This window comes from Neovison vison, chromosome 4 (genome assembly GCF_020171115.1).
Source record: "Neovison vison isolate M4711 chromosome 4, ASM_NN_V1, whole genome shotgun sequence".
Lineage (NCBI taxonomy): Eukaryota > Metazoa > Chordata > Mammalia > Carnivora > Mustelidae > Neogale > Neogale vison.
Genome location: NC_058094.1, coordinates 59,467,272 through 59,490,110, shown reverse-complemented (window position 1 = coordinate 59,490,110; position 22,839 = coordinate 59,467,272). Strand labels below are relative to the sequence as shown.

Here is a 22,839-nt window from a genome sequence, read left to right as displayed (position 1 = left end):
TTCTAATGCTCATTGAAGTTTGAAAACCACTGAAATCTTCTCCTTCCTGTTGTGGTTGATACAGAATGAGATTTGGTGAGGGGGCAGGGGTGGGAAAGTGTGTGTTTTAATGACATAAAAGCTATTTAAAGTCCCAGGAGGTGACTTTCTTCTAAAGTCAGGTTTTCCTTAAAATAGTCAATGAAATATGTTTCAAGCAGGAGAATTGTTTCCTGTTTCCTATTGAAGAAAAGCACTCAAGTTTAGCTTAATGCAGGATTTGAGATAAGCTGTCAGGATGTCTACGTTGAATGGAGCAGATAACTTCTTAGCCTCTTTTCTGTTCTTTATAAATATTAATGATGAATTTATAAACTAATGGATGTTACACTAACTACTCAGCTCTGGAAGCTCTGACATATTTTTGCCATGCTATCATTTCTGATTAGATGTATTTTAATTTTCTTTGAAGCCAGACCATTTGCCTATGTTCATAACCATAGTGATTAAATATAAGAGCTGGGAAATTAACACATTTCTGCGTATCAGTGAACATCCTCCTGCGTCCTACCTCAGGAAGTTTGTTCCTATAACTAAGAGTCTAATCATTATGGCAAGTCTTTGTCGGGCTTGTTTCTCCTGCACCTTAATTGTATCTTTTGATCATGCAGTTTTTGTTGAGTAATAGACATTAATGAATAGTTGTGCTAGTATGAGTGTTCTGTATTAAGTATTCCTAAGCTTCTAATGAGAAATGCATCCATGCCCACTAGTGTATCTTCCAGATGGTCAGTAAGAGCTTTGATTTTTATTGTCTTTCCTTCGGGTTTGAGAAGGAACTCATTTAACAATTCAAAGTACAGCTGGCAAAAGGCATCTCTTAGTTCAGGAGGACCTGCTGCTTCATGACTGAAGAATTTCATTTCAGTGAATTTAAAGAAAAACCAATTAAGTACTATTAAAAATAGTCAAGAAAACAATTATAAATGAACTACTTGACAATTCATCAAGTGAACAGTCTCCTTTTGGAGACCTGCAAAATGGGGTAGAAGGCAGGAAAAGAATAAAGATAAAAGGATAAAGAAAAAAATAGAAATATTTGATTGGTTGGGGCCACACCTGTTTGGGGCAAGCGACCCAGAGTTGGCTTGGGGTGTGGGGATTGACTGATGGAATGTATTGTGTTTCTGGTCAAGTGGAGCATCTACAGGGACCCAAAAGTTATCTAAGTCCTAGTTTGCTGTTGAGGCACGCCAGGAGAGGGCTACTCTGTCTTGGGCCGAGAAAGTTATTTCAATGGTACCTAACAAATATTTGAGGAGAGAATAAGTAAAGTTGAGACAATTAAGTGTAATAGTACCTACTATATGTTGAGAGTCTACCACATGTTGGGGAGCTGATTGAAGTTCTCTCTTTGATTCTTATAAAAACGCTATGGGGGCGCCTGGGTAGCTCAGTTGGTTAAGCATCTGATTCTTGGTTTTGGCTCAGGTCATGATCTCAGGGTTGTGAGACTGAGCCTTGAGTCGGGCTCTGCACTGGGCACGGAGCCTGCTTGAGCTCCTCTCTCTACCTCTGCCCCTCCCCCCACCGTGTGCAGACATGCTCTCATGCTCTCAAAATAAATCTTAAAAAAAAACCCAGACACTATAAGGCAGGTACTATTGTTCCCATTTTATAGACCCCAAAACAGTACTTAGAGTGTACCAAAATGGACTTATAATGTCCATTTGACATTGAACCTGCTCATGAACAGGAGGATAATTCCAAAGGGAAGTGTGTGGCTGGTTCTAGAAACTCATGCCTGAGGAAGTGGCATGCCTGCATTGAAGCCTTTTTATGCTTCTCTGTTTGCATTCATATTCTCAAGGAAGCTGACATGTAGGTCAAACTGCACTGGGAAATTGTTGGTCTCGAAGCATGCTGCTGCTGTGGGGACTGACAGGGAGCCATGGTTCTGCACAATGGAGAGCTCAGGTTTTGCAGAGCCCCAAGGCATCAGGCAGGGTACTAAACACACAGGCCACATTAAAATTCCCAAAAGTTCACCTTTAAAAAACAAGAGGGGAGTGGGAGGCAGTGCCTGGCTGGTTCAGTAGGCAGAGTGTATGACTCTTGGTCTTGGGGTTGTAAGTTGGAACCCCACATTAGGTGTAGAAATTACTTAAAAAAAATAAAATCTTGAAAAAAATTAAATAATCACCCCCTCTCTTTCCCTGAGAGCTCAGAACAGAGTCACAGATAGGTTTGCAGTCCTTCCTTTATAATTAAATCAAATAGTCTTTAGAATGTCAACACAAACTCAGGTAAATTATTGATCGTTGGAGTGAGCCAAGAGAAACCCCAGGATACAGTCCAGGGTCTTTGAGATTAGTAATACTCTTTTGTGAAGGAAAGAGTGGAAAAAATAGAAATTCCTTTGCACAAAAATCCTAATAGAAGAAATCTAAATTGTAAAGTATGTACATATTGGGAAATAAAGTGGACATTGAGAAGTGAAAAATCATGCTGATCCTCCACATTACATGCATGTATCATGCCAAACAAATGAGACGTAGATAGCATCAAACTTTATTTTGGGCACAGATGTAATGCATTCTTCGGCACTTGCTTTCTTGTGTTGCAATTACAACCCAAATTCTTGCTTGGTTTCTGTGGGATCATGAGTAACCACAGATTGAAATGATAGCTGTCTATCCTTTTAAATATTATGTGGATCTGGATGTGTCCAACCTCTGCTTTGAGTTGGCCCAATTATCTGATGTAAAATTGCTTTTAAAACGCAAGATCTGTGGGGCACCTGGGTGGCTCAGTGAGTTAAAGCCTCTGCCTTTGGCTCAGGTCATGATCCCAGGGTCCGGGGATCGAGCCCCACATCGGGCTCTCTGCTCTGCGGAGAGCCTGCTTCCTCCTCTCTCTGCCTGCCTCCCTGCCTGCTTGTGATCGCTCTCTCTCTCTCTGTCAAATAAATAAATAAAATCTTAAAAAAAAAATAAAATACAATGCAAGATCTAGTCCTTAATGGATTCCACCCCATTAGCTTTGCAACAAGGCTACGTCTGAGCATCCTCTTGGCCTCTATCAGAAGCAGCTATCGGACTCTAGGCATCTGCTTTGGTGGTCGGAAGCTGTTGTTAGAACATGGCCAGAACATGAGAAGATTACGGGACTTTTGGCTTTGTCACACCTTTGCTTCTGCTTTTATTGCATGGGGGACATGATATTCATCAGATTCTTTTCTTGCAAGTATGTGCCATAATGTGTGGCAGGAATGTGACCTGTGACATACATTCCTAAAACCAAAGACCTCCGTTGCTTTCCCTGAAGCAAGTATTACCATAATTCCATTGGACCCTTGATGTTCTTGATATTTCATGAATGAGCTTGTGTGGGGCAAGGATGGGAAGGAAAGATTGTCCAGGATTACCGTAATCTTCCGCTGAGTTTGTCTCTCCCTCCAAATCATCTCGCCAGAATTCTCTTCAAAGATTGCTATATTCTTTATGTTGGTATGTGAGCCGCTTTCCTAATCACCAGCCAAACAGACCTTAGGGCTTTGCTTTAGGGTTAATTCTAATAGTTTACCTAAATCAGATTTGGGATTCAAGAGCATATCAAGTACACTGTATGGAACATGGATGATGTCACAAAAGAACGTCCTGCTATTTGTCTAGATCTTCTAGGTCTTCTGGTTGCAATGGGCAATTTCTAGGTTAATCCTTGAAATCAAGTTCAAACACACACAGAGTTCACGTATAACATGCTTCTCACTCTAAAACATCATTTGGATGCTAAGCCTTTGTTAATATTTAGTATTTTATAAGGTTCAAAATTATCATAAATACTTTACTAGAAGTCATTAAACAGGACTATAAATATATTATTCTGAACTTTTAAAAAAAACTCTACTGTAGTTATTATATTAACCAAGTGACATCAAGGGACTTACAGAAATGGGTTCATTCAACCCGTACCATTACCTGCATTTTATCATGTTTTCCAGCCTTTTATGGTTGGTAAGTATGACAGTGTGGAGGAATATTAACTAAGAATATGAAATGAATAAGCACATTTAGAATCTGATCTGGGACTTGGATACAAATTTTTATGACTTTTTGGCTACACAGCCCTGGGCAAGTCATTTAACTGCAGGAATTCTTCCCAAGGGATCTTGTAGGAATCTAATGAGTCACTGATGTGAACATTCCTTGTAAAACAAACGTCTCACACCACACTATACAGAAAATTGCATTTTAGCATAGAGAAGGCACTCTGTGGTGAAGTGTGGCCTTTGATTTTTATGATCCTCACTACTGAAGAAAGAACACAATATGACCTGTGGCATAATTAACTTTTAAAAACAGGCTTTTATAGTGGAATCCCACTCTATTTGTTACTGTGTTTGAGACAGTTACAGAAATTAAACATTTTTTTCTTCATTCCTCCAACTGGCAAAGCCTAACACAACAGTCACTAAGCCCTTAACTTAAATGAGCTCATTTCACCTTCACAACCATGCTGTGAAGGTCTGGGCTCTAGTTACACCCATTTTATAGATGAGGAAACCAGGGCACAGACTAGAGAAAAATCCATAATCAGCCATGACCGTAGCCGAGAATTTTATCCATATTCACTGCCTTCAAGACTGTTCATTTTATTCTATGTATTTTGTTATTTCCCCTCCTATTCCCATACATGAGACTCCTATAGGGGCTAGTAGAGAACACGGAAGTCCTTGTCAGTACCTTCGGGGTAAGAAGTAAATGGTGGATGTAGACAGTTTACAAACCCAGGCTAATCAAACTCAGCCCGACAAGCCGCTGGTTATGCTGTGCTGATCGTGAACAGGCCACGTGGGCAGCCACATACTGAGTGGTTAAGACGAGGCTGCTCAAGTTTCCAGAGTGTGGGAGGAGGGCTGTGAGCTCCCTCGAGCGTATGCCCGGGGAGCCGGCTTCCCATTGTTCCTGAAATAGTTACTGCATTCAAAGGGCATGGAGAATATTTTCCAGATTTCCCAACCACAAAGTCTTCACCCCAGCTTTGGCTTCCACCATCAAAACGTGTGGTTTGGACCTGAACCGGGAATCGATAATCTTTCTAGCACCCTGTGCTTTTCCTGCCTGCTCCAGACAAGTCTGTGTTCCATTCTTTCAGGATTTACTGGGAGATGAATCACTTAAGTTGTTCAGTCTTTGACTACTTAGAGGTGGTAACTTTATGCATTCTTTATACAGGGGTCTGCAAGACCTTAGCCTTCAAGAGGAGTGGGCTCATTTGGGAAGGTGAAAACACCATCGCGGCTCCCTGGGAAGCTGTTTTGGAGGTGGGCCTTTCACTGTCTTTCATAGGGAGCTTGCTAGGGGTCGGGGTGCCCTGGGCCGGTACCCGAGGGCTTCAGAGGAAGCCCAGTGGCTGGAAACTCTAGTGGCGGCAAGTTTATTATGCACAGTGTGCCCAAACTTCCTGAAGTGTGTCTCAACAGGGACCATAGCAACATATTAACTTACTTGGGGCACAATGACCCCAAAACTTTAATTACTTGAAAAGTACCCTTGCAGGAGGTGGATTTACTCCAACTTTGAGTTTTCCTTAAAAACAGGAGCAGGCTTAAAGCCCTGGCTAAGGAACTAATCCCATTAATGAAGGCACGAAACAGAAAAAGGAATCTTACTTTACCAAATCAGTGGAAAAGCCCAGGATGAAAGCAATGTAGAAAGAAATAATGGTACAACTACCTCCTCCCATGTGGCTGCTTTGAGCATTTTGTACCCCATTTCTGCTGTCAGTTTCTCAGCAGATCTTTCTTTTAATACAACCCACCAACACCCAAATTCCATACAATCAAGACAGTAATTTACTCACAAAGGAAATACACCTGCAACTTTATTAATAACCAACTTTTTTTTTTATTAGAGCGGATACAGTTGTGAAAACTGTACATTAGACATTTTGGTTTCGAGGATTATAAATAAAGGAACTCACACGTAGGGAGTTCTTTTTCACAGCAAGGAACTTTAAATAAACAAGGTCATGTTTTATTAAGTACATTGGCAGACTTCATGTGCTGTCCAAAATGTAGAGCACAGTATAACAACCCGTTAGAAAGAGCCTTTCATGTAAAATACAGCTGTGCACATTTTAGAAAAATACCAACAATTTGAGCTTTGTTTTTAAAAAAGCTTATAAATCATACATATATTTATAAATGGAACCAACATGCTTACTTTATAAACATATCCTTTAATTATCTGTTACCCATTATTTCCAAAGCATTACACATTTTAAATAAACACTTAAGAAGATTAAATATTTTATTTTATTTTTTTAAAAAAATCCATTTTCCCAGCATCAAGAGCTACGGGGTTAGGAAGGCGCAGTGAGAGTACGGAGACTGACACAGGAGCTTAAACGTTTCTTGGCTAAAAACGTACTTCCTAAATTTAAAAGTCAAAGCAAAATGTAAAAAATAAATAAATATACAAGTTGTAATTTTCATTTGCTCTCTTTCTGCTTTCTTCTTTATTCCATATTGGTCACACCCAGGATTCTCAACATATTGCACTTCTGCAAAAAACATCACTGGGTTACTACCCTGCAGGTGACAAAGCATTCAGTCCACACCTGTGCTAACACGTGAGTGGTCTCTTCTGCATTGAAAAGGTAGCAAATAAAGTAAAAAGAATCCAATTAAACCATGCAGATTGTGAAAATATTTAGGAATAGCTAGCTCCTTCTCCACAATGTAATGTCTTAGAGAGATTTAAGGTACCTTTCCTCCCCTGATTTCTTTTTAAATAATTATAAAGACCACATAGTGTCTCCAAGTAATAAGCATGCTTCTGAGTAATAAAGGATGAATTATAAAACAGCAAAAAAAATCAGATTATGTCAGAATAACAAAGGACCGACTGCAAAAGACAAGTATTTAAATAAAAATGTCTAAGCCTTTAAAATGTGAAATAAAATTACGAAAGGACTTTGAAAAACACGAAAGGCATAAAATCGAGAAGCAGAGGTTTAACAAAGCTTTATGCTCTACCTGAATGTATTCAACAAAAATTTAAGTTGGAGGAAAAAAAAAAAAAAGATCAGAGCAGTTATTAATAGCATCTTGCTTAACTTTCATGGGAATTAACATAGTCACTGACAAGATTTTATTTGGTTGTAAAGTACGTCAGCAATGAAACTGAATCCTTCAGACGTTGATTACTGCAATCCATGCAACATTTTGACTACACTTCTCAGAATTCTGTTGTCTTTCAGCTTTTAAAATTTAGCACCTCCTAAGTGCATAAAAGATTCATCTCAGTAATGTTTAAAAATATTTAAAATTATTTCTTAGGAAGGTATAATGCCTTCAACACTGCTAAATTTTAAACAGCCTATTACAGGTTTAGGACGACTAAAGGGCATGAAAAAAAAAAATGTACTGCTATTGCAACAAACACGTCTTCTCTAGAATTAATTGTTGTTTCCTTGAGATGCAACAAGTGTGTTTCCTCTGGCCAGGACCACACGCTGTAGAGGACTATACATCCTACTTCAATGAACGGCAAAAATGAACACAGTCGTGCACAAGCCAACGAAACGTTCTCTCCCAGAACATTCCAGGAGATGTTAAAGCAGCAGGTCGTGCCATAAGACTGGTGAGTGATGCTGCTACCTATTTCTTCGAATGAGAGAGGAGTGAATGTTGGAACCATGGCCACAGCAACACAATCCTCCGACCGCATTCCTCAGGCAGTCGTTTGTTTCCCCAGCTCCCTACTAAAAACGTCAGATGGTAAAATAGTAAGGCAGCTGTTGACTTCCATCAGAAAAAAAAAAAAAAAAAATGCAGCTCCATACATTTCCAGTTTAGTCACACTCCGCTAGGACAGATGGAGTAGCCAATGCCAAGAACTTCGCCGGCTGGGGCTGGTTCAGCAGATTTTAAAAAAGAATGATTATTAAGTTTTGCTCTCCGACATGGCTGCTTGCTTCAGCTCCCAGAGGACCCCCAAAGCCACAAGCATTCCCAGGGGGACCGAAGAGGTCCTCTGGTTGAATTTTCCAAGTTTCATCTCTTTCGCGATCCCATCCTAATTCCAAGCCTCCTTCCCTGAGTCTGAGTCTGACTGGGGTGTGCCATTTAAAGGGCTGACGATGCCACGGCAGAGAACAGAGAACTGCGGGCTAACACCGCTAGTTGTCATGACTTCACTGAAGGGTCAAAACAGTTATATCATTAAGTAACTATGTTGAATCACATTCAGGCACAGCCAAAATTAAAGTGAAGGACAACATGCAGTTGTTAAAAAAAAAAATGTAAATTCAAATATGGGAAAAGAATATTATATACAGTGATTTTATATAGAAATTAAGGCTATTCTTACCTTTCCTAATTCCAATCAAGTCAGAAAGTGAACAAAGAGAATGGCCAACCCGATATTCAACAGCATGACAAGGACAATCATGACTGAATTAGGGCCCTGGAAATGAAACAGAACAAACCAAGCATAATGTTTCCATGTTAATATCCACATATAAGCTAGATCATAAAATCAATTACCAAAAAAATAACTCCGTTGGAGTAAATAAAGTGGGAGCGAATGACAGCAGCTTCAAAAGGTATAAACTAAAAATAGCAAAGCCGCATTTAGATGGAGCCGTCTCCTCACTTTCACTATGAAATGAATCCAGTCTTGATTATATCTAAAAAAATGACTGTCAAATAATCTAGTTCATTTACCTCAGGACATCTGACAATAGTCTGGGTGAGAGTTTGCTGTAATGGGGTGAGGAAGTAATGGAAAGTGGATATGCACTTTTTGTTAGGGTATAATTTAGACGAGGAAGAATTATTTCCTCAGGAAGGCAGTTAGAAAGACTAAAATCTTTATAGGGTACCGAGGCCTCTCAGGAAAAAATTTAGGACTCTTGCTTTTCCTGGTCAGAATTTTGGACACCAACCCACTCAGGAAGTAAAAATTATAAGCAGGAAGTCGAACACTTGCAGAAATGATCTTACAGGTCTAATTCTTCACGTCTTTGCTCACAGCCATCACGTTCCAGACATCAAGTTCTATTTAACAAACTGCAGAATCCTCTTTTTGATAAATATGGCTATAATAAATACCAGCTAGCCAAGGTACCCAAACTTTGTTTACTTGTTCAAACAAAACCCAACCTTATTGACCCAGCGTTTCAGAGCTGCTCATGCTTGACCACCCTTCTTCCAGAGACCTGATCTTGATATTTACTATTCAAATAGTGTCTAATTCTTATGTAGCATTAACTGTGTTCTAAACTGGCCTTACAAGGTGGGTGGGGTGGGTATTTCAATGGTAATTTTACAGGTGAGGCAACGGTTGTACTAGATTTGAATATGTATCGAGACTACAATGCAACAGGGTAACAGAGTCCTCAGATGCAGTACTGGTGTGATTCTGGGGTGGAGGGAAGGAAGACTGAAGTTTCAATTGGTCCAGTGCTCGTGATGTAAGGTATGGAGCTTGGATCTCATCCTGATAGAAGGTCTCCTCCCCAGATGGGCCACAACCTCCCTGGTAGGGGCCAGAATGCCCTGGTCTTCATCTAGCCTAACACTTGGCACGTTGTCACTTCCTGTTAATCTCCATCTTTGCGCTAGACTGAGTTCCACGGCGGCAGGAGCCGTGCTCCGCTCACCGCCGTGCACCCGCACACATGGGCTGCCCTGTTCATCCAGGTTTTTTTTATGAACACCTGTTATCATCTGGTACTTTTCCAGGTGTTGTGGACATGGTTGTTGACTTCATTAATTCACTGCCTTAAATGAAGAACAAAGTGATTAGTGAAATCAGAGCTGGGGGAGAAAAGTAAAAATGTGTATCCTTGAGATGGGGACGGTTAGGAAGAAGAAAAACCGTAGCTTCCAAATCCCAAATAAAGGGGAGGAAAAAGCACATGTATTTCCAGTCTTTATATGCCAGGCAGTGGGCCAATAATGAGCATTTGGGGGTACATGGTTTCTTCTTCACAGGGGATTATGAGTTACAGAGCTCTGAGAGGGTAAGTGTCCTGTCCAAGGTTACTCATCCTGTTTAAACGAATTATAGAACTAAAATTAAACTCTGTCTACTTCAGAGCTGCTAGGTTTTTTTTCCTACATCCCTGTAACAGCCACAAGCCTTAGTTTAAAAAAATACTAATTTCTAATCATGTTCCTGAAAATGGCATTTTCAACTCTATGCTCTGATTTCGTGGTAGCGGAAAACATTAAACCTTGATATGATCAGCTGTTTTTAGAATAGTTTTCTAAGTTACTAACCTATATAACTCTTCAATCATGAGCAACTTAAAATGTCTACTGTAGGAAATACTTATATCTCAGAAAAAAATTGAAATAATCTTTCAATATCATAACACAGCACAGAAATTAAGGAAATGCTATCACAAACTTTGATTAGATTTTGCCCATGAATATGTTAAGTTTGGATTCATATTACTGTTCTGGGTCATTGGATTTAATTCATAATTCCCGAAGACAGTGATATGAAAGATGAGGAGGAGTATATGGGGTCAGAACAACACTATGTAGAGTTCAGTGTCCTATAGTGGACCAAGGAAAAGTAGAAAAACAGAGAAAGTGCCTTCAGTGACTCTAAGTTCAAAAAGTCTAAGATGTGTCTGGACCTTTAACTCCCATGTCATGAATCCTTATAAGGTTCCACGAATTTATCTAACTTTTTGAATTCATTAGCATTTTTGGATGGAGATATATAGATATATGTCCATTTTATATATAAATATGTATATTTATATATTTATCTCCATCCAAAAATATATATAGATATATTTCCATTTATATATATTTATCTCCATCCAAAAAATATGTCCATTTTATATATATATTTAGATATATTTAGATATTATATTTATATATAAATATGTAACATATATCTATATATTTATATATTTATCCAACTAGTACAATTCCATTTATGAAGCTCTTTTTTAAGATGACTCAGTGAAGATGAAGGTAAGGCCAGCAATAAAAAGTTCAAACAGCCACCAGGTGGATAATACGTTCTGGGATGCTGTGTTTAACAGGCAGATATCAAGATGTGCCTCAGTGTTCTTCAGATACCTAGGCTGGGCACAGGGTGGGAAGCTTTAAGGTGAAGTCTTATAACCATGACCGTGGTAGCCAGTTATAGCTTAAAATAGCAAAATGGAAAAAAAAAAAAAGATCAGTCTTGCTTTTCAAGACTGACTGAGACAGGTGTAATGGAAGAAGCTGTAGCAGGACAAAGTGCAAGTCTGGACTGGGAGAACTTTCAGGCTGTTAGAAAATAAAGAAGTTCTACCTCAAGAAATGTTATGTTTTTTTTCTTCCAAAGACTACTACTCATTTAAAACTGAGGAATCTTCTGAGAAGTTACTGCAGTCTATGTTAAATGTAAAACTACTCTAAAAACATGAAAAAAAAAAGCAATATAAATAGCCAAGTTTACATGTATTTACTGTTTGTAGGGTTTCAATGTGTGTGTGTGTGTGTGTGTGTACGTGGTTCAAAACTGACACGATACGGATGCCTTAAGTTTTACTACAATTCAAAAGAAAGTTTAGGGGGCACCTGGGTGGCTCACTGGGTTAATCCTTGCCTTTGGCTCAGGTCATGATCTTAGGGTCCTGGGATCAAGCCCCGCATTGGGCTCTCTGCTCAGCAGGGAGTCTGCTTCCCCCCCACCGCCTGTCTCTCTGACTACTTGTGATCTCTCTGTCAAATTAAAAAAAAAGAAATCTTAAAAAAAAAGTAAGTTTAGGTAAATTTCAAAATAGACTTGGAAGAGAGCAATGGCTAAGAAAAAGGGCAGGCAGTTCTCAGGAGTCAGTATTGCTAGTCAGAAGTCCCTTTGCTGGTCTGATTGATGATAAGGGGGCAATGATGTCTGTACTGGCTCCTACCCAAGTTGCTACGTTGCAAAATCCTACAAAAATGTGGGTTCCAGGGCACCTGGGTGGCTCAGAGGGTTAAGCCTCTGCCTTCGCCTCAGGTCATGATCTCAGGGTCCTGGGATCGAGTCCCACATCAGGCTCTCTGCTCAGCAGGGAGCCTGCTTCCTCCTCTCTCTCTCTGCCTGCCTCTCTACCTGCTTGTGATCTCTGTCTGTCAAATAAATAAATAAAATCTTTAAAAAAAAAAAGTGGGTTCCACATAGAATATGTTTCCATGGCACATCAGTCTGTGTGTAACCACGGCCCATAGAAGTCACACGTTTTTTGAGAAGGGTCATAGAATAATAGGGGCATACTCCCTCGTCTCTTACCACTCATATCAAGCACTTAAATTGCTAAGTGTTAGCCTGTGTCTCAGAAGATTTTCTGTATTTCTAGGAGATGGATATCCAGGGTGATCTTGAGGAGGGGTCAAAACCTATTGGAATATTTATGAACCATTCTGTGCTTTAATTATTACTGCCTTGGAACAATAACGGCCTTTGCTTTTTGAGCACTTACTATGTGCTATGTACTGTGCTAAGAGCTATGTAAGTACTACTCATTTAATCTTCAAAACAACCCTATGCTATAGGTAGAGATGAGGAAAACAACTCACAGAGCAGTTAGGAAACTTGCCCAAGGTCACACGACTGAGAAGCAACACAGCTGGGATTTGAACCTAGGAAGTCTGGCACCAGAGTCCACACCCTTAGCCACCAGCGTATCCTGTGTCAGTCAATAAGCTGGTGACTAAAATTCCAGATCCCAGTGTATTCAACCACCCTAAAAAGGACGATTCTGACTCCTACTAGATCTCTCGGTTGCCCACAACGAACACTGCTTCAGTCTGGTCCTTCCTCCAGTGTGTGCTTCATTGTGAATATTCCTACGAATTTTCAAGGTAGTTATAAACCTCTAACTTACACAGTGTCTATCTCAAAATTGAATGCGGTACTTCTTCGTTTGAAAGATGGTTCATTAACTACCTTCATGATGATTTTATCACTTCTAAACTGTCCAGAAAACAGTCATCAGGAGAGTGAAAGGCAGCTTTGTGTTATCATCAGGAAGAGAAGGTTAACTGTTAGAATCTTCACAGGAAGGTGCCAAGGCGATCTTGACTTCTGGTTCCTGTAATGACAGAGCCTGTAGAGTGCTAGGCCTCCTTTCTCATGGGACATGGAAGGGAGCCCTAGAGACCAACTTACAGGTTATCTCTAAGAACCAGATGGTTCTGCGTATAAGTAAAAAAGGTACTTTTTCTAAATAAGGAAGCTGTGAATTTATCAAACAGTAGTAACATTTCACAGAAAGACAGTGTGTTGGACACTGGGTCATTCACTTCCTCTTACGGAGTTCCAGAAGTCAACTGAACCCTACTACTGGGACCTCAAGGTAGAAACTACATGGCCTTCCATCATTTGAATTTCACTCGTGTAAATCAGGCAAACTAATACTAATCAACTTTGTCTGTCTTAAAAACCATTTATCTCCACAGAGGATGACTCTCAGGAAGTCAATGTAGTTAATATGATCAATTTATATTTAGATGACAAAAAAGATGAGAACCAGTGTTTGTTAGCAAAATATATCTAAGAAATGTCAAATATAAGTTAACAAAAAAAGATGAATTTCAACTGTTTAACACTGTTACTGTTTACCTGTAAACAGGTTCACCCTGCTGAACAGACGAAAGAAAAAAACTTAAATATAATACAACTGTATTAATCCACACCTTTATGCAAATGTCTTAGAAGTTACTAGTAAATACTGGGTCAGCTGTGGCTTTTTTCTTAAGCTACAATTAACGTGCAACACCCTCTGATCCAAAAACATGTGACCAGGTCAACAGATCAGTTGGTCGATTTCTTATTAATAATTACTTAGTTTTAAGAATTTTCAATTCTATAGAATTTGATAAAGTATGAATTCCATATATCATTTAACAAATCTCTACATGCTCATCAAGTAACACTTACCAGTAACATATAGCTTTCTGGTTGAATAATTAAAAACCTTAAATGCTCAAGGCTAATTGATAATAAAACTAGCATTTACCAGAAAACTAAAATTTTAGAAGCCGTTATACTTGGGAAGTTAGAAGACCAAAGTAATTTTAAACAATGGAGAAGAAATAAAATGTTCTAGGGGCAAAGCTTAAATTCAAACAAATTCAAACAAAACTGAGTAAAATTCAAACAAAATATTCAGGAGACTAACTCACAATAGCTAGAAAAGATGCTGACTGGAGTATCTTTTCCTTCACTTTTAGCTTATCTCTTTAGGTCTGAAGTGAGTCTTATCAGGCATACAGATGTAGACAGGTCTTGTTTTCCATCCATTCCTTTACAGTGTCTTTTGTGAGGCTCAAAAGCAGGGCCAAGAACCTAGCAAATGGTGATGATCCTCCTCCCAGCTAGAGCTCTGTCAGGGTCCATGATTCCCTTCTAGCCAGAGAGTTAGCTACCATAGATGACGTGTTCCTCCCAAAATCATATGTTGAAAACCTAATCTCCAGTGTGATGGTATCTGGAGGGGGCTGTTTGGGAGGTGAGCCCTGGGTCATGAAGGGGGAGCTCTCCTGATGGGATTCATGCCCTTACAGGAGACAGGAGAGAACTTGCTGTTTCTCTCAGCCACTTGAGGCTACAGCAAGAAGGTCTCTGAACCAGGAACCAAGTTCTCATCAGACATCACCAGACAAGACTTGATGTCTGGTGAGAACCCAGTTCCTGGCACCTTGATCTTGGGATTCGCAGCCAAAATTATAAGAAATAAGGTTTTTTGCTTAAGCCACCCAGTTGACAGCACTGTTGTCATAGCAGCTCAAACTAAGCTACTCCAAAACTTACCAGAAGTGTGGGGAAAGTCTTGCTAACGTGTGATGCAGGAACAGGCCGGCTACCTGAATGATGTCTGAGGTGGGTGGCGGAGCAAACAGGGACTTGTTTCTGCCCGGAGAGCTCTTTGCTGTCTCAGGGTACAAATGTGCTAAGCTCTATCTTATGTAGCCTATGTATCTTCCGTGGCTGATGCTCGTCAAGACTTTTGCTAGACAAGCTGTCATCAAGATGCAAGTCACCCTTACACTGCTACCGGAAGGAACCAAAAGGAAGCAAAATCACATCATGCACAACTTACTGAATTGGCTTCTTTTTCCAAAGAAGGGCATGAATCGTTGTCTGTTGGATTCTTTGGTATAACAAGTTCAGACTTCTTAGCTTTTGGCTCAGCTTTGCTTTCTTTGGCAACTGGTTTTGTCACAGATTTAGGGGGACTCCATTTGTTGGGTGATGGCTTGTGCACCAGCGCTGAGGAAGACAGGCTTGATCCTTCCTCTTCCTCCATGTCTTCTGGGGGGTGCTGGGGAGCGTTCAGTTTCACGTAGTAGCCGTGGTACTGAGAATGCAGTTCCCCGTTACTGGGGTTGGGGGTGTGGTGGCGGCCAGAGTACTTGGACGTGGGCACCATGACTCCTACCTCCTTCGTGGGAGCCTTTGACATCAAAGGCTTATTGATGACGGCTGTCACATGCTCATCAGCCACACTCCGTTTGTCTTGGTTGAGTCTTGCCCCTGAGCTAGGGTTCTGCTTCTTCGTGGGTTTTGGGGAGGAGGGCTGGGGTGAGTGGCTTTGCTTGGGACTTGCTTCAGGAGACCTGGGGGGTGTCGTGCCTTTGCGATAAAAATGTGGAGACTCCTTTGGTGTAGGTGGCTTTTCTGGTACTTTTTCTTCTGGATTCTCTTTAGCATCTACACCTTCCTGAAATCTCTGTTTGATATAATCTGGGCCTGGGGAAAAATTGACAACAGAAGGTGATAAAATTAAGATAAGGCATAAAGGCTCCTTTGTTCTGGCTATTTATATGTGTTTTTGCTACATCAGATGAGCCATTCCTCTTTTTTCTTTTCTTTTAAAAATATTGCCAAGGCTTGGATTGAGCATAAGCATACTTCATTTCAGAGAGGAAAAGATTATCTGTTGCAGAAAAAATTAATATTTACCATTATTTATACTATTTTGCTAGCCATAAAGGTTAAACAGTTCTGATTCACTAATAATTGCAACATTCCTGCCTGCTTGCAGAACACAGGTAAAATTCATATTGATGGAGCACTAGTGATAACACCATAATTAACCTGCCTATTCAAATTTTGTAGCATAACCAAAACACAAAGTGCCCATTCAAATAACTGACTCATGTATGTTCAGTATATTAAAATATTTAAAGTATTTAATAAATTAACATTTAACAGAGCATCTACTCTGTAAGTAGGAATAGAACCTGCAGATGACATTTGTAATGCTACTTCACCCAGGGATGCTTAACCGACTGAGCCACCCAGGGCCCCATCAAAGGATCACTTAAACTTCCTGGAGTTCTTCAAGGGCTTCTGCAAGCATCAAAGTCATGACAAGGAGCATTTAGACCATTTACATCTAAACTAATTATTGACAGATACAAACTTATAAAAAGCTGGGGTAGCAATACTTATATCAGACAAAATAGACTTTAAGACAAAGATTGTAACAAGACACAAAGAAGGGCATTATATAAAGATCAAGGGATCATCAATCCAACAGGAGGATCTAAAGATCTAACTGTAAAGATCCATGCATCCAATACTGGAATATCTAAATACATAAAGCAAGTATTAACAGATATTTATTTTCTGCCTGGATGACCTATCCATTGATGTAAGTGGGTGTTAATGTCTCTTATTATATTATTGTCATTTTTTCCCTTTAAAAGGGAGAAGTGTCTTTGAATGCTACATTAGACCAGATGGACTTAACAGATTATATACATAACATCCCATCCAAAACCAGAATGTACATTCAAGTGTGCATTGTACATTCTCTAGGCTAGATTACATGTTAGGCCACAAAACGAGTCTCGATAAATTTAAGAAGACTGAAATCCTATCATGCGTCATATCTGACCACAACCATGTGAAACTAGATATCAATTACAAGAAAGAAAACTGGAAAAAAACACAAACATGTGGAGACTGAACACCATGCTACTCAACAACCAAAAATCAGAGAGGAAATAAAGACACAGTGATCCAAATCTTTTGGATGCCCCAAGGGACATCTAAAAGGGAAATTTATAGCAATACAGGTGTACCTAAAGGAACTAGAGAAAAAGGAAAAAAGCTCAAATTTGGTAGAAGGAAGGAAATAATAAAGATTAGAATGAAAACAAAGGAAATACAGAATAAAAACACAATAGAAAAATTGAACAAAACTGACATTTAGCCAGACTCATTAAGAAAAATGAGGACAAAATAAAATTAGAAATAAAGGAAAACAGCCAACACCACAGAAATACAAAAGAGACTACTACAAAAATTATATGCCAACAAACTGGATAATCTAGAAGAAATGGATAAACTCCTAAAAACATAGTCTTTCAAAACTGAATCAGGAAGAAATAGAAATCTGAACATATCAATTACTAGTAATGAAACTAAATTGGTAATCAAAAACTCCCAACAATAAAAGTCCAGGACCAGATGGATTCACAGGTGAATTCTATTAAACATTTAAAGAAGAGTTAATACCTAGTCTCCTCAAATTATTCCAAAAAATAGAAAAGGAAGTAAAGCTTACCAGATACATTACAAAAAAACTATAGGCCAATAGCTCTGATGCACACAGATGCAAATATCCAACAAAATATCAGCAAACCTCGTTAAATAATACATGAAACGAATCATTTACCATGATCAACTGGGATTTTTCTGGGGATGCAAAGGATGGTTCAATGTTGGCAAAACAATCCATGTAATACACCACATTAACAAAATGAAGGGTAAAAAATCATATGATCATTTCAAGAGATACATAAAAAGCATTAAAATTCATCATTTAATCATAATAAAAATTCTCAACAAAGTGAGTTTAGAGGGAACATACCTCAACATAATAAAGACCACATATGACAAGCCCAGAGCTAACATCATATTTGGTGGTGAAAAAACTAAGAGCTTTTCCCCTAACATAAGAAATAAGATAAGAGGGGCGCCTGGGTGGCTCAGTGGGTTAAGCCACTGCCTTCGGCTCGCGTCATGATCTCAGGGTCCTGGGATTGAGCCCCGCGTTGGGCTTTCTGCTCAGCGGGTAGCCTGCTTCTTTCTCTCTCTTTCTGCCTGCCTCTCTGCCTGCTTGTGATCTCTCTCTGTCAAATAAGTAAAATCTTAAAAAAAAAAAAAGGAAATAAGATAAGAATGTCCATTCTTGCCACTTCTATTTAACATGGTTCTGGAAGTTCTAGCTGCAGCAATCAGACAAGAAAAAGAATTAAAGGCATAAATACTGGTAAGGAGCAAGTAAACTTAATAAATATAGAAAACCCTAGGGGAACCTGGGCGGCTCAGTTGGTTAAGCGTCTGGCTCTTGGTTTTTGGCTCAGGTCATGATCTCATGGGTCATGAGATCAAGCCCTGCAGTGGGCTCTGCACTCAGCAGGGAGTCTGCCTGAGGATTCTCTCCCTCTGCTTCTCCCCCTGCCCATGAGCTTTCTAAAATAAATAAAATCTTTTTTAAAAAAGGAAAACCCTAAACACTCCACCAAAAAACTATTAGGATAAATGAATTTGGAAGTTGCAGTTTACAAAATTAATACACAGAAAGCTGTACACTATACACTAATAACAAAGTGGCAGAAAGAAATTAAGAAAATAATCCCATTTACAATTGCACCAAAAACACGGATGAAAGAAATTGAAGATGACACAAATGGAATGACATTCCACACTCATGGATTAGAAGAATTAATGTTGTTAAAATATTAAAATGCCCATTCTATCCAAGGCAATCTACAGATTCAGTGCAATCCCTATCAAAATACCAATAGCATTTTTCAAAGAACTAGAACAAAAATAATCCTAAAATTTGTATGGAACCACAAAGACCCTAAATAGCCAAAGCAGCCTTGAGAAAGAAAAACAAAGCTGGAAGTGTCACAATCCTGGATTTCAAGATATACTATAAAGCTATAGCCATCAATATAGTATTGTACCGGCACAAAAATAGATCAATGGGACAGAATAGAGAGCCCAGGAATATATCCATGCTTATATGGTCAATTACTCTGTGACAAAGGAGGCAAGAATATACAATAAGGAAAAGACAGTCCCTTCAATAAATGGTTGTTGGGAAAACTGGACACCTAAATGCAAAAGAATGAAAGTAGACCATTTTCTTACACTATACACAAAAATAAAAATGGATTAAAGAACTAAATGTAAGACCTAAAACCATAAAGTTCCTAGAAGAAAACATGGGCAATAATCTGTTTGACATCAGCCCCAGCCAACATTTTTCTAGATATGTCTCCTCAGGCAAGGGAAACAAAAGCAAAAATAAGCTACTGAGACTACACTAAAGAGCTTTTGCCAAGAAGAAACCAACAAAAACAACCTTTTTGCCAAAAAGGTAACCTACTAAATGGGAGAAGATATTTGCAAATGATATATCCAATAAGGGTTTAATGTCTAAAACATTATGCCAGAACTAACGCAACTCAACACCAATAAAACCCACAATCTGACTGAAAAATGGACAGAGAGCCTGAACAGACATTTTCCCAAAGAAGGCATAAAGATGGTTCACAGACACATGAAAAAATGCTAAGCATCACTAATCATCAGGGAAATGCAAATCAAATCCATAATGAGATATCACTTTACACCTGTCAGAATGGCTGGTATTAGAAAGATAAGAAATAAGTATTGGCAAGGATGTGGAGATAAAGGAACTTTCATGCACTGTTGGTAGAAATGTAAATTGGTGCAGCCACAATGGAAAACAGCATGGAGGTTCCTCAAAAATTTAACAATAGAATAATAGCATATTATCTAGTATTCCACTATTGGGTATTCACCCAAAGAAAATGGCAACACTAATCTGAACAGATCTATGCACCTCTATGTTTATTGCAGCATTACTTACAATAATCAAATTATGGAAAACAACCCAAGTGCCCCTTGATAGACGAATGAACAAAAAAGATGTATATTCAAACAATGGAGTGTGACTCAGCAATGAAAAAGATTTTTGCCATTTGTGACAACATGGATGGAACTAGAGGGTATTATCCAAATGAAATAAGTCAGAGAAAGACAAATACCACGTAATTTCATTTATATGTAGGATTTAAAAAGCAAACAAATAAACAAAAAGCAGAAACAGATTCTTAAATACAGAGAATTGATGGTTGCCAGAGGGGAGGAAGGTGGAGGGATGGGCAAAATGGGTGAAGGCGAGTGGAAAGCACAAGCTTCCAGTTAGGGAATGAATAAGTCATGGGAAGGAAAGGTACAGCACAGGAGATACAGTCAATGGGACTGTAGCAGCGCTGTAGGGTGACCGATGGTCACTACACTGTGGTGAGTAGAGCATGACTGGATAACCTTGTGCAATCACTAAGCTGTATACCTGAAACTAAAGCAACATCTGGTGGGGCATCTGGGTGGCTCAGGCAGCTAAGAGTCCAGCTCTTGGTTTTGGCTCAGGTCATGATCTCAGGGTCTTGAGATCAAGCCCCGCATTGGGACCCATGCTCGGCAAGGAGTCTGCTTAGGATTCTCCCTCCCTGGGGCCCTCCCACCCCTACTCCCACTCCCATTTATTTTTTCTCTAAAAAAAATAAATTAGCTTAATAAAGTAACATTTGGTGTGTCAACTATGCTTCAGTTTAAAAAAAAAAATGGTACACTGTAGTGTAATGTGGGAATTTTTGAAGGAGCGAAGAGGAATGACCCAGACCACGCAGCACAGGATGGTCGTGGCCTTGAGTTTATGAATGTCAGTGGCCCAGGCAGTGGGAAACCCTGGGGCTGTCCAAGACAGCACTCCAAGGCACTGCCCTCCCTCTAGGCACTTCACCTCTCAGTTTCTTCCCTAAAAGCAGATCACCTATATCCTCTGGCCACCATTCTATCTATCAGTCACTTTCATCCCATGAGGTCAAGTCGAGGTCACAACGCAGGTGGCCCTATTCTCTGTAAATGGGCAGGCGCTAACAACATCATCTCTTGATTATACAGGGAGAAATCACCCCACCAATTTGTTTACAGGAACTGGCATCTGTTCACTTTCCTTCCTGTCCCCTACTTCCACCCCTCACCCCAGACTTAGAAGATTTACAGAGGAGCTGAAGGACAGTTATCCTCAATAATTAAAATACATACTGCCTACTTATATTTTTAATTGCTCTTCTTCTGGTGGTCTGAATAGTAAGTTATTGTTCTGAGATTGCTGTTTATACAAGGTATTTCCCAAAATTTAAAGCTTCACCAAAATCTTAGGAAGCAGGCATTATTATCCTACTTTACTGACCCAAAAATAGCTGTAGTAGCTGAAAACCAAAATCACACAGCTTCTGTGCATCCTTAAAATAAAATACAAAAATATATATGTAATATTTTAAGCCAAAAAATGAGAATTCCCAAAGACCCGCAATTAGAGTTCATATTCAGGGCCCAAAACATAACAAACAATATTATCCCACTTTCCAACCAAACAGGATAAGATCATATGGCAATAATTACTGAACTTGAAGGCTCCCCCAAATGCTACCACCACCCCTTTGAAATTTGGCGATTTTCTCTGAAAGTATGAATTCTTGGCCCAAAGAAAGGTATCTCTGTGCCCTAAAGGAAAAGGGTCATCTGCAAATCATTCAAAAGGTAACGAGCTTCCTGTTTTTGACTTCTCTTTTGGTGCTGAGACTGGCATATACCAGCAAGAGAAATAGCAGCAGCACCAGAAAGTCCTATTCTTTCATCAAAAGACTTACCCCTACTTAAGAAACCCATTAAGGTCATCTACGCTGGTTTTCCACGGAGAACCACCTCAGGATTCTATGGCACAAAAAGCCTTCCTCCCCTCGAGTGATAACAGATAATATCTGATACAGTTTGATGCAGTGCGTTGCTTACGTATTTTTTTCTCTTAACCCTTCTACCCCAAATTTCATCAGAGTTGGTTGATTTTATTTTATTTCATTGTGAATCAATTTTACATTATTGGAACACAGAAATGACAAAGTACTTTTAATGTTTTCAATCTAAGGGGTAGGACAAAAGTTATTTTTGCAAATCTAAAGATAAAGCCACATTAAAAGCTAATATTTAACTTAAGTGCCTACACAGAAAAGAGCAGGGGAAGGGAATGAACACTGGTGAACAGGATTAGTTATACATTCTTAAAGTTGTGAGGAAAAGAGACAGAGTCACTGAACCATGAGAAATAAAGCTGTCACAGAGCCCATGCGCTTCATTTTGAAAATGTGAGACCATAACAGTGCAGCTTACAAATTCAGGATTTATCCAAATTTGTAAGGAAAAAGTAAACTATCAGTATTTTCAGATAACATGATGCTATATAATATATACAGAAAACCCCAAGACTCCATGGAAAAACTATGAGAATGAGTAAAATGAATTCAGTAAGGTTGCAGAATAAAAAATTAATATACAGAAATCTGTTGTGTTTCTATACACTAATAGTGAAGCGGCAGAAAGAGAAATTAAGAAAACAATCCCATTTACAACGGCGTCAAAAATTATACAATTAGGAACACACCTAGGAGGTCAAAGACCTATACCCTGAAGACTATTAGACACTGATGAGGGACACTGAAGATGACACAAATGTAATGATATTCCATGCTCACGGAATGGAAGAATCAGAAGCATTAAAATGTCCATACTACCCACACGAATCTCTAGATCCCTATCAAAGCACCAACAGTATTTTTCACAGAACCCAGAACAGTCCTAAAATTTGTGTAGAATCACAAAAGACTTCAAATGGGTAAAGCAATCTTGAAAAAGAACAAAAAACCTGGAGGTATCACAATCCAGATTCAAGTTAGAGTAA

The 22,839-nt window shown here is 39.2% G+C and overlaps 1 protein-coding gene across 3 annotated transcripts in view; it reads right to left on the bottom strand.

The window, feature by feature from the left end:
* Nucleotides 1–5,868: 5,868 nt before the first annotated feature.
* JPH1 (junctophilin 1) overlaps nucleotides 5,869–22,839 on the bottom strand; it is an 83,026-nt gene continuing 66,055 nt past the window's right edge. Inside the window, exons 4-6 of one of the 3 annotated variants that reach the window (XM_044245438.1) lie at nucleotides 15,088–15,737; nucleotides 8,358–8,453; nucleotides 5,869–8,184 (exon numbers count right to left, since the gene is read on the bottom strand). In XM_044245438.1, coding sequence (XP_044101373.1) covers nucleotides 8,373–8,453; nucleotides 15,088–15,737 — 731 coding nt within the window. In that variant the 3' untranslated portion in view covers nucleotides 5,869–8,184; nucleotides 8,358–8,372. The remainder of the gene's footprint in view (nucleotides 8,185–8,357; nucleotides 8,454–15,087; nucleotides 15,738–22,839) is intronic. The other 2 variants (XM_044245440.1, XM_044245439.1) reach the window with 2 other exon arrangements.